This window comes from Mustela nigripes, chromosome 4 (assembly GCF_022355385.1).
Source record: "Mustela nigripes isolate SB6536 chromosome 4, MUSNIG.SB6536, whole genome shotgun sequence".
NCBI lineage: Eukaryota > Metazoa > Chordata > Mammalia > Carnivora > Mustelidae > Mustela > Mustela nigripes.
Window position 1 is genome coordinate 153,989,109 of NC_081560.1, and position 12,163 is coordinate 154,001,271.

Below are 12,163 nucleotides of genomic sequence, written 5' to 3' on the forward strand. Positions count from 1 at the left end.
GCCTTTGGACTTGGCCTTGAAAGGCTCTCTGGGCAGCCTCCGTGTGCGGTCTTATCCAGAGCATCTGTGCCACAGGAACTTAAGACTCCCAGCCCAGGGAGGTAAGGTGGAGAAAAAAGTACAAGTCCCTCGTCTGAAGGAGGAGGGCCAGCAAGCCTGGAAGCCTGGCTTCCCTGACCAGGGGACCAGCTGCGCAGGCAGCAGGCCCAGAGCCCCCTCCATGACCCACAGCAGTGCTTAACCTCTTTCCTCATCTGCAGAGGCTCCGGATTCTGCCCCTGCCCATGTGAGGCTCCCTCCTGGGACGAAGGCTCCTCAGCTCCTCCTCCCCTCCCCACCCCCAGCCCATTGCCCCCAAAACAGGAGGAAGGGTGCAGGCGCTGGGCTTCTGCCTGGGCCGGAAGAAGAAGAGGACTGGGGATAGTGGGGAGAAAACTTGTCTCTTCTCACCTTAGACATGACCAGACTTTTTCTAGAAGATCAGGGTTGGAGCAAAGGTAGCATTAAAATGCTCCTGGCAGAAAGGAGAGAGAGAAAGTGGGGGGAGGGGGCCGATCATCCTTCCCCTACGACTTTAATGCACCATTTCACACCACAGTAAAACTGTAGTAATAAAACTCAAGAAATCCCCTCACTGTGAAAGTGCATGATTCCAGAACTTGCCTTGCCAATACCCTTCTCTCCCTCTGCCCACATGTCCTGGAGGCCCAGGGAGAAAACCCACAGAGAGGGACTCCTTTGTGTTGTGAGGCGTGTACACTGTGGAGTAGGGTTACCAGGCTCAGCAAGTAAAAATCCTGGACACCTAGTTAAACTTGAATGTCAGATGAACAACGAATGATTTCTTTTAGTTTAAGTACGTCCTGTGCAATAGTTGGAACATATATACAAAAAAAAAAAAAAAAAAAAAAAAAAGATGTGTTGCTTATCTGAAATTTAAATTTAACTGGGTTTTCTGCATTTTATATGGCAAACCTGCTCTTCCATCCTTCACCAGGAACAGTCCTACTCCAGAGCCAGGCTGAGATGATCTAAATCCTGGCTTTGCCAAAGAGTGACTGCGTGATCTTAGCTCCCAAATCTGGGGCATGGGGTGAACACTGAACCCACCTCAAAGGTGGGGGGGGTGAAAGAAGTGAGGGGCGCACAGCACTGAGTAACACATGTGAATGTTATTTATCCTTAAAGGGTTCACACTTCCCATGACCCAGGGGTTTGTGGTAGAAGCGGATGCATGCTCCCAATTCTAGAAACTTCCACAGCTCCACATGCTGAGATCAGTCTATCCACATGCAAGGGTAACAGGAGAGAGTGGGGTAGGGTTAGGAACAGCAGAATAAATCTAGACCTGACTGCAGTGATTTTGGTGATGGGGTGCAGAAGTGAGAGCGTATGTGAGAGCACAGACCTGACCCCTCAGAGCCCTTGGGTCTGACTTTTCCTAAAACATTAGCTCTGTTCATCCAATGCTCCTGCAGAATGTGCCAGAAAATACCACCCCTATTTTAGGAGTGTCAACAAGGGAGAGTCTTTGGACAGAAGATCTGGCTGGCTGAATTTGGACATTAGCTATGGTAAGGCTTGCCTCTGTATGTGCCCCACAGCTGGCCAGGACCCGGCAACAGAGCCTTGCATCCAGGAGCCCTGACTCAGCCTCCCTAGGGTTCTTCCCGCCAGAAGGAAATGAGACTCTTCAAATTGGCTCCTTAGGCTAATTTGGGATCTAGTTGAGGAAACCATGGCTAGCCTGACAGATGCTGAGCCCCAGTCCTGGGTATAGGCCTCCAAGAGGCTCCCACGAAAGTGACTTACATTCCTCTGCACACTCCCATGTTGTTCCAGAACCTGGAAAAAATGGTCTAGAGAGTTGTGTCTTTGCCCTTGGCCAGCTCTTCCATGTTGGTCAAGGCCTTCAACCACTCTGAGCTTCGGGCTTCTAGTCTTCAAAGCTGAGTTATGAGGGCCTATTCCGTAAGTTCTGTCTCTGGGTGAACAAAATGTAACCCATTCAGAGCAAGTAAGCCGAAGTCCTATCATCCTGAGAGCCTTCTCTGGGCCAGGCGGCTTCACACTTAGTAAATCCCAACACCAACCTTGAGAGTTAGTGTAACTGTTCCACTGGTGACAGCACCCAGCTCCAAAGACTTGTTTTTCTCCCCGGGACTCCCAGTTCCCAGGGTAGAGTACCTACTTGTGAACCCCAGTGTGGGGCGTCAGAGGTGAGAGAGGGGAGGTGGGAGGGCGGGCGCCGGCAGACAGCGGTCTCCTGGCTGTGCCCCTCCAGGCCTGCACCGAAAGTTGGAGAAAGAAGGCTGGTGATTGGGATAAGAGAGCTATGGGCAAGGGGGTGGGGTGAGATCTCAAAGGTCCCCACAGAGGGACCTGAGCACTCATAGGTAAGCATTCTCTAGCCTCTCTGACTGAAAGGGTGAGAAAGAGGCCATACCTCTCTTTTGTGATTTTGTCTTACCACTCTGGGGCCAAATGGTTTGTTTGTAAGGGAGGTGGGTAGTATCAAATAATATAAAAAAAAAAAAAAGTTCTTTATTTAGGCAGCATTTTCAAGCTTCAGATTTTTGTGTACAACTGTGGACTTTTGCTGTATCTCCAACCAACTACAGTACTGGCTGCTATTAGTTTAAACATAAAATCCCGAGCCATATCTGAAATGTCTGCTTTAATGTACAAGGTATACTCTTTTTCTTATTACTTTTAAAATAAAATATATAAATCTGAATTTCTTACAAATAATGTTTTCAGAATACCACCTGAAGTCATCTTGTCAGTTACACACTGGAAAACAATGAGTCGGAGCAAACCTTCAACCTTGTACTAAAGTCCTTCCCTGAAAGGCCAACCATTGAACTCTGAAGCAATGAGCAAACCAAGCCGAGGGGCAGAGGAGCATGGACAGGCACATGAATTGGGCATTCAGAGTCTAGAGGTGCACCTTGACAGCCAGACCCCTGCCTGCCTCCCACCTCAGACCCAGCATGACTGTCGTGTTTCTAAAGAGCAGCAAATCGGGGTGCTGAGCCAAGAGAGCCCTGGGAGATCTCACTGGGAGGGGGAGCTTGCTTTGGGCCTTGATTGAGGAACTGAGTTTCCTGGCACAGAAAGAAAGGTGGAACCTTGGAAGTGGAGACCGTGGCACCAGCAGAGCACCAGAAGAGCAGAGGTGGTGGGCTCTGCTGTCCAGAATTTGGGAGATACCCGTGTGGCTGAGAATAGAGCTCATGCTAAAAGGCACGTCTGGTAGTCCATGGCCGCCAAGAGCATTGGCCAGTAATGTTTTAAATCCAGATAGTTTGCCAACTGAAAAACTGGAGATTTTATCTAAAATGCAGATTCCTGGTGTCCCTACGTAAAATCCTAACTCATTCTCCTTCCCTCTGCTCCATTATCCCATAGCACCTAAGAACCTTCTATAGATTATGAGTCTAATTACTTGTGTTTTCTGCCATTTTCCTCTCTCCTCCTTCTTCCCACCCCCTCCCATGTAAACTCCAGGACAGGAGGTATGGGGTTTTCTTCTTTCTTTTCTTTTTTCTCTTTCTTTCTTTCTTTCTCTCTTTCTTTTCTTCCTTTACTAAAGTACTTCAAACACTTCGCCAGTGTCTGGCACATAGTAGGTGCTCAATAAGGATTTTAATAAATGAATGGAGGAAGCAGGGGGCTCTGATGTGTCCCACATTAATGTCTATCCTGGGGTGGCAGGGCCCAGCCAGGCAGGAAGCCTCGGCCCTAGCCCACGCAGGCCCCTCTCCAGTGACTTCCTCAGCTGCAGGGACAAAACCCAGATTTGAGGCAAAGAAGCCAGTAAGAGACTGGCATTTGCTTTAGCAGGATTTGCAGCGAAGGTTTTGTGCAGCTCCCGCCAGGGTCTGGATTCCAGGTTCCAAGTCTCGCCAGCTCAGGCTTCTTGATTTATCGCCCAGCACCTCAGCTTTACTAGGCTGCGCTGTGTTCGGGGGGGAGAGCATGAGCCTTGGTCCACCCAGATCTCGGGGGCGGTGGGAAAGCGGGGTTGGGATGCGGGACGTGGGGACAGGCCCTGGTTGGGGGGTGGGAGCTGGTGCCGGAGACTTTGCCACCAGAGGGCGCCCGAGCTCAGTCGGCGAGCTCTTTCTCCTCTGAGGCCAACCCAGGCTCACTAGTTCGCAAATACCCACCGAGAAGAGTGGGGGCCGAGGAATGCCTGAGGACTGTATTCCCCACTGGATTGTTAGTTCTTTAATGCCAGGGACCAAGCCAGTGCGTTTCCCGGCTTTGCACCCAGTGTCCAGAAGTGAGCTCGGCCTGGAGTAAATGAATGAATAAATGTAAGTTCCCAGTGTGTCTAATTGGGCGTGAAAGTAGTTTTGGAAAAAAGACACAAAAGACACCTATCCTCAAGACCTGAGTCCCAGAACTCTTACAGCTTTCTGCTGACCGCCGCCTCCTATCGCCCCTGGCTGAAACTGCTGAGCCCAGGCCCCGCGGGTCCCCCCCCGCCCCCCCCCCATTCCCTCTAGGGTCCAGACTGCGGGACTTCCCAGGTACATCCCTGATATGTGCCCTGATATGGGGCCAGGTGCAGAATCCACACCACTAGGGAGTAAGGGCAAGAGGAGGTAGCTGGAGCATCCTGTGGTCACCAGTAAGGCCCCAACGCGTGCTCCTCTCAACCCTGCACCTCCTGGGCCCCTGCCTGCACCCATTCCTGCTAGCTGAGGCCGTCTCCAGGTGTCCAGGTTGGGGCACCGCCTGCTAAGAGTTCAGACACCGCCCGGGCACGACTCTTTTTGTGGACCAGAAGGGCCGTGCCAGGAGTAGTGTCGAGGGGAAGAGGGGGAGTTGTCTCAACACTTTGGGTCGCGCAGGACATTCATGGGGAGACGGAGAAAATGGTGAAGTTTAAAAAATCATTCTAGCTTCCATTTATTAAGTACTATGTGCGGGACTCAAAGGTGAGCACTTCACGGCGGAGAGAGGAGTCCCAATCATTTCCCCCACTTACTCTCAGCAGGGTGGGGACTGTGGTCAGCCCATTTCACAGTTGAGCGAACAGAGGCACAGCGAGCCAAGTACGTTCACGCCTTAGAATGCAGGTTAAATTCGCGGAGCCCCAGAGTGGACTGCTTTTGTTTCCTCTGGGCGACACGGCGTTCTATTTTAGAGTCGCAGTTTTACAGGTGCGAAAACTGAGCCTTGGCTACTAAGTGATGGTGTCGGCTTGGGATGGGATTCGCTCATTCTGCAGACTGGTCTCCTTCCCTTGGGTCAAGCTCGCGGGGCCGCAGCGCAGCTATCCCGGGCCGGTGTCACCTCCTGGTTCTAGACTCCAAAAACGGGACGGTCGCCCTTGGCTACTTCAGGCCTAACCGGCACACATCGTCTTGCTTATCATTGGTCCTCATTCGCTTTCCGCCGCTGGGTCTCCGTCTGTCCACCTGCTAAGTGGGCACAATAACTAGCCTTGAGCCCAGCTCACCGCACGGCTGGGTTCCCTCCTTGCAGGTCGAGCCTGACAGAGCAGGGCCCCGCGGAATCCGAGGAGGTCAGAGGCCGGAGCGCACCGCAGCGCCGGCTGCACCCGGGCGCGGAGGGCGCGGGGAGGGGACAGGAGTGGCGGCCGCGTGGGAGGGGGACGCGCGCCCCAGCCCCCCGCTGCCGCCAGGCTGCCGCTCCAGGCCCGCCCCTCGCCGCGCGCCCCGCCCCACCCCGCCCCGCCGCTCTCTCCCCTCTAAAGTGTCCGGCGCGCGCCTCCCGCCGCCGCACTTTCACTCTCCGCCGCCGCGTTCGCTCAGAGTCCCGCCTGAGTCCGCCCCCCAGCGTGCCGGTGCCATGAATGCCAAGGTCGTCGTCGTGCTGGCCATCGTGCTGGTTGCGCTGTGCCTCAGCGACGGTGAGTGCGCTCCGCGGCGGAGACGTGGGCGCCAGGCTCGGTGCGGGACCGCGGCTCCTGTGCCTGAGCCCGCGCTGTCCCGAACGGACCCAGTTAGCGCCTCTTTGCACGGGGGAGGTCGAGGCAGCCGCCTCCTTGGGGCGCACTCCCTCGGGGTGCGGCGCTCAAAGCGCAGCAGCACCACCCGCGCTGAAGCTTCGCACTCCGCCTCGGGACTCGGGTCCGGGACGGGGGGCAGCTGCAGCACAGGGTCGGGCAGGGTTCCATGGCCGGGAGAGCCCCGGGATCGCGGGGAAGCAGAGCGGAGTCGGCAGCCGCGGGCCCCGGGGTGGCGCGCCCACCCTTGCCCAGCCGGTGATCTCCAGCGCGCGGCTCGGTTTCTCGAGGGGAAGGGACTCGGAGGCCCCGCGGCGCTGGGCGCGGGAGATGCGTGTGCGAGAGAGCGCTTCAGCAAGTCTGTCTCTCATCGCGACGGGCGGACGGTGGTGGCGCGGTCAGGGGCTGCTGCGCCGCGTCCCCTCCATGCGAGGCTGGTCCCCTCTCTGCACCCATCCGAGCGAGGTTTCGCGGGCGAGCCAAACGGAGCAGCTGTCGGCTTTGCACCACCCGCCCGCCGCGCTTCTGCACAGCCCCGCGGTCCGCAGCGACGCGAACGAACCCGGGCGCGCGTCCAGCCTGCTTCCTGGCCTCTTGCCGGGGTCACCGAAGAGAAGCCCAGGGGCCGCCGGGGTTGCTCATTCCCTCCCCTGCCCCCCAAACACACCTGCAGCCTGGCGCCTTTGTCACCGGCCAAGCCATCACTCTTACCTCGGAAGGAGCGCGGCAGCCGAGTTCAATCGCCAAGGCCTTAGGCCACTGGGAAAGGTGGTGTCCTGTTTCACTGGGAAAGGGGGAGTCCCCCCCCTTTTTTTTCCTTCTAAAGCTTAAGAGAAATCTGGCTGTCCTGTCACAGGACACCACTGCTGCAAACCAAAATAAACTGTTGTTTTTAAACACACAAAACAAACCACGTTAGCCAGGCCGCGCTGTCCTTTCTTGGCTGCGAAGTTGCCAACAAACCCTGCAAAGGGCTGAAGGACCCTGGGAGTGCTCTTGGGGCAGCCGCGGTCCAGACAGGGCCTGAGCCCCCACAGCTCTAGGCTGGGTTCCAGCTGCAGACCCTCTTCTGCATCCTGGCAGTGAACTAGAAGCCAGGTGGGTGAGGTGAGGGTAAGGTGAGCGAGTGTGGAAGCAGGGCCTGAACTTCCAGGGGTTCACAACTGACTGCCTGGGGAGGTTTTTTGTTGTTGTTGTTGTTGTTGTTGTTGTTGTTGTTGTTGTTTTTTAAGATTTTATTTATCCATTTGACAGAGAGAAATCACAAGTAGATGGAGAGGCAGGCAGAGAGAGAGAGAGAGGGAAGCAGGCTCCCTGCTGAGAGCCCGATGCGGGACTCGATCCCAGGACTCTGAGATCATGACCTGAGCCGAAAGCAGCGGCTTAACCCACTGAGCCACCCAGGCGCCCGTTGTTGTTGTTTTTAAGTGTAGCAAGTTAAGGGGCACCTGGGTGGCTCCGTTGGTTAAGTGTCAGACTCTTGATCTCAGCTCAGGTCTTGCTGGGTGGTGAGTTCAAGCCTGGTGTCTGGGGATGGAGGGGGAATGTAGCAAGTTGCTGGGCAGAGCTGCAGAGGGACTGGATGGAAGGCAATCTGGATTTTACCGCCCAGCTGAAAAACTATGTGAGGCTGACTCTCCACACTGACCCCCAAGGTCATGGGGGACACTGGTTTGAGCATTAACATTTGAGTGTCTGGTGAGAGTGGAGCTGTCATTGGGCACCTCTGTAGAGAGATGGTGCTGCCCCTCCTTCCCTGGGGAGCTGCAGAAAGGTTGGGAATGCCAGGACCCACTCAGGTCATTGAGTCCTAGGCACAGCTGATCTGGAAGGAGCACAGAGGGAGTGGGAGTCTCATTAACAGAGTCATCCTGACCCTGGGAAGGGCTGGTTGCTTGCCTCTCTGAGCTGCTTCTTGGCAGCCAAGTGGCCAGGACAGGGTCCCAAGCTGGAGGCTAGTCCGCTTCTCCTTGCATTCATAGGCTAGAATGTACTTTTTGACCTTCTGGAGCCTATGTGCCCATACTGAGTTCCACAGCTGACCTTGGAGACACCCTTGTTTTCAGGGTCAGGCTCTGGTTCCTGCCCTCCCTCAACTGGCTCACCTCAGCCAAGCAGCTGGTTGCCCTGGGCTTTCAGGAGTTAAGTCCAGGGTGGATCCATTCTGAGACCTCATTGGAGAAGCTGGCCAGGGCTCCTTTCTGTGTTTAGAGTGGAAGGTTCACTTGGAACTGCTCTTGAACAGAGCCAAGTTTACCACTTACGATCTGGTAACATCTAGACGAATCGCCTACACACTGAGTCATCTCCAAATCAGTTGGAAAAGTTAGTAATATGGACAAAAACCTGGAGAGGACACAGGTGGACATAGCACTGCTTTTAGTAAGAGCCCTTGGTGCTCTGTCACTTTAAAAAAAACCAGTTGAAAGTCCCCACTTGACAGGCAACTAACTGGGTCCTGGGAGCAGGAATACGAATTGCCTTTGAAGGAAATGGATAATCCCAGGGGGTAGAGGGGGGAAAAGAAGAGAAGAGAAAGCCTGTGTTTTGAGCTCAGAATCAGCTCTGATTTCTGGCCTGATCTCCACTGCTTGGTTAGCCGGCTGACCCAGACTAGCTTCCCTACCCACCCCTGGGAGAGCAGCGGCCCCCACCAGCTGCAGCACTCACACTGTGTACCTTTCAGCTTGCTGCTGCTCTAGGCTTGGGACACCTCCTGTGTCACTGCCCAAGCCCAGGGCTCCAGTCCCTACTTGGCTCAGGAGGACCCAGAAGAATTCCAGGGAGACTGGAGGTGGGACACTCAGAGGAGAGACTTCTGACTTTTCCTTTCCGCAGTCCATCCAGCCCCTAGTCCTGGGGTCCCTTTCCCAGGTGATCTCGTTCCAGGACAGTATGGGCAGGATAGTAGGAGCTTCCCCTGCAGGGACTGGGTGCCCTGACTGAAGGCCAGACACCAGCAGAGACTTTCTGGAGTCACTCAGGTATACAGCAAAGGCTGCCCCAGGTGTTCTCCAGTACTCTGAGTCTGAGCACCATGAAGCTAGGTGCTTCCTTACCAGTTTTTAGGGAACCACGTTTGATCCAAGAGGGCTGGGTGGTCTATTTTTCCTGACTTGTTGGCCAAATAGGCTGCCCATTTGCAGGCTCTGCCATCTCTTAGCTGAATGCAGCCTTGAGGAAAATGAAGATGTCCCTTACTCACAAGGTTTCTCTAAGCTTCCCCAGCTCTCTTGCCCCAAAGTGCAGAATTTCAGGACCAGCAGGAGGCCTCTGGGAGCTCTGTAAAGAGCAATCCTTTTTTTTTTTTTTTTTTAAATCTCTGGACTAAATATTCTCAGACATACTTTTAATCCCTGATGAAAGGATCCACAAATTCAAATAATTTGGGGTATTAAGTAGGGCTTGGATAAAATCTGCAGGGGAAAAAAAAAAAAACCACGGAGATCCCAGCCCCCCCCACCAAGGCTTGCAATCCTAGACTTAGAGGGTGAGTGGAGAGTTCTGCAGGAGCCCTTTGCTTATTTAAACTAATGAGTGTCAATTATGGCATTTTGCAAATTGGCGAATTGGCAAACAAAGAGGTAACATAACCCAGGAAGCTCTAGCATCTCTGCACAATGAAAGCCACCTCTGACTCCAGCCCTGGTAATTGTCCTGCCTTCAGGGGAGTGCTGGGTTGAGTGGGGTGGGGGCAGGGGGGGAGGGGGGGCTTGGCCTGCCCTCCGGGGGCTCCCAGGTAGAAAGCCTGCCTGGATTCTTTTGTGGTTGCCTGGGTTTATGGTGAATGAGAGGGGAGAAGATTGCAGGAGGGGGAGGGCAGCATTCCCCTGGGGAACTGCCTAGGCTCCTGGGACAAGAGGGAGCCCAGAGCCTCCTGGTTCCCCCTCCTCCTTCCCTGAGTATGGAGGGCTTTCTTAGTTGGCCCTGGAGGAGTTTACTTTGCAGAGATTACCTGGGAACCTCAGTTACCTTAGACTGAAACAGTCCTGTCCTGGGATTAATATACTTGATCTTAAGATGTCTGAGCAAGGAGCTGCTTTTAATTTCCCAGGTTCCTAGAGTCCAGCACTCTGCAGGTGCATTTGCCTTCTGGTCCTATGGAAGCTGGGCCTGCCCCTTCTCCCTTCCCTCCTGCCCCGGAGGCTCACTGTACCACCCAAGAGCTCCTAGCAAGGATGCCCCCGTAACTAGTCCCATGGCTCTTGATCCTAAGCATCCATTCCTCCACCTTACCCTTCAGCCGCGGACCCACACGTGCATATATCCCCACAGTCCAGCAGGATCGTAACAATCCGCCCTGTTTTCACTACCTCTTCCAGGGAAACCGGTCAGCCTGAGCTACAGATGTCCTTGCCGATTCTTTGAGAGCCACGTTGCCAGAGCCAACGTCAAGCATCTCAAAATCCTCAACACTCCGAACTGTGCCCTTCAGATTGTGTAAGTGTGAACATCAGCTTCAGGAGGGTTGCATCTAGTGGGCATCGTAACCCCTAACTCCAGACTGGTCAAAGCTAGAGAATCGACACATGCTGAGCGGCTGGCTTTGAACTTGGCATAATTAGAGGCAGCTGTGATGACCAGGAGGCCTTTGGGTACGCCAAAGCCACTCTTACCCTTGGCGCCCTGCTGTGCTCCAACTTGTTCTTGCCTCTTTTTTTCCCAAATTTCCTCCTTTAGCACAGGAGAGGGAAGGACCGCAGAATGCCTTCAGCCTAGAAACGAGGAGTTTCTGCTGAAGTCCAGTAAATGAACCAGCCCTCTGCAGGTCATAGGTGTCTGTCCTGCAGTTCCTAGACTTTGGTGTTCTAGATCCTTCCTTTCTCCCACAGCAGAATCTCACAAGACCCCAGTTCAGGTTAAGTGGTCTTTAACCGTTGGGTAAAACTCAAACTTCTCGGCTCACTTAACTGCTTTGTCTCGAACACAACACACGAGTTTTTGTTTTTGCTGGTGTTGATGGCAACTGCTTGTCTTGGCTGTCGTTCGTGTGGGAAACGAAACAAATGAAAATCAACCCCAGAGAACACATGAAAACCTCTCGCCAGGTGCAGGAGTCTGGGGGAGTTCAGTGAGGGAGCCTTGCATAGCTGCTCACTGCTAGGCCCTCGCGTGCTCAAGTGCACCCCTGCTTGCCTCTAGCGAGTGTAGTTAGGGGTCTAGATGCAGGGGTGCTGGGGCTCAGGGTCTCTGGTGGGGACCTTACCTCCTGAAAATTCCCAGCACTGAGAATGGGCTGGGGCCACAGCAGTGGGAATGAAACCTGCAATTTGAAGGTGAAAATGAAGCCTTTGCTCCCTAATACCAGCTGTTTTGAAGTTTGATTTTGCCTTTTTTTTTTTTTTTTTTTTGCCAGCCTGGGCTGCCTTGAATGTGTTTGTGACTTACAGAATGGTTTAGGCCACTGAAAGATGAGTATTTCTTCACTGACTTTGCTTATAGTCAAATACTCTCTCCTTTGAGAGGTGTTTTGTCAGATGTGGAATTGAGCCCCATAGACCTGCTTTGCAGTTCGCATTACGCCGGGACACTTGCTAGGAATGCACCTCAAAGGGAAAGAAGCAGGCCTGGGCAGACACAGCATCACCCCCTTCCTCTCCTGATGTCAGTCCCTTCACAGGCAGGCTGTAGGATTCCCGTAGGTATCCCCCAGCCACTGTGCCAGCCTGAGTTGTCCTCACACACCCTTGAGTGGCTGGGCAGGAGTGTCCTCAGGCTGCTTGAGGCTACTGGTATCCAAGGCTTTATGGAGGGGGACCCGGAGAGATAAGTCCAGTCTGCTCCCAGGAGGAGGTGTCTGGTGGGGAGGTGTGACCGGAGCCGAGAAGTGGGAGGAAGGTGCCCTATGAATTTTTAAAAAGCAAATGCAACCAAGGAGCATTCAATAAACTTGTAAAATCTCTCTGGAAACCACTTTCTGGCAAATTACCTCGACTGTCCTTCCCTTCACCTACACTGTCCCTCCCCCACTGTCCTGTCACCCTCTACCCGCACTGTTCCTCCTTCACTGCCCTGTCACCCCTTACACGCACAGTCCCTCCCCCACCTGAGCTGTCACTCTCCCACTGTCCTGTCACCCGCCATCCACACAATCCCTCCCTCATGTCCTATTATGCCCCACCCCCACTGTCCCTCCCTCACTGTCCTGTCACCCCCCCACCCGCACTGTCCCTCCCTCAC

General features: G+C 54.1%; 1 protein-coding gene across 4 annotated transcripts in view; it reads left to right on the forward strand.

Annotated features, from left to right (window-relative positions):
• Positions 1 to 5,727: 5,727 nt before the first annotated feature.
• The window catches only part of CXCL12 (C-X-C motif chemokine ligand 12), a 31,046-nt gene continuing 24,610 nt past the window's right edge, over positions 5,728 to 12,163 (forward strand). Inside the window, exons 1-2 of one of the 4 annotated variants that reach the window (XM_059398035.1) lie at positions 5,728 to 5,887; positions 10,306 to 10,423. In XM_059398035.1, coding sequence (XP_059254018.1) covers positions 5,827 to 5,887; positions 10,306 to 10,423 — 179 coding nt within the window. In that variant the 5' untranslated portion in view covers positions 5,728 to 5,826. The remainder of the gene's footprint in view (positions 5,888 to 10,305; positions 10,424 to 12,163) is intronic. The other 3 variants (XM_059398036.1, XM_059398037.1, XM_059398038.1) reach the window with 3 other exon arrangements.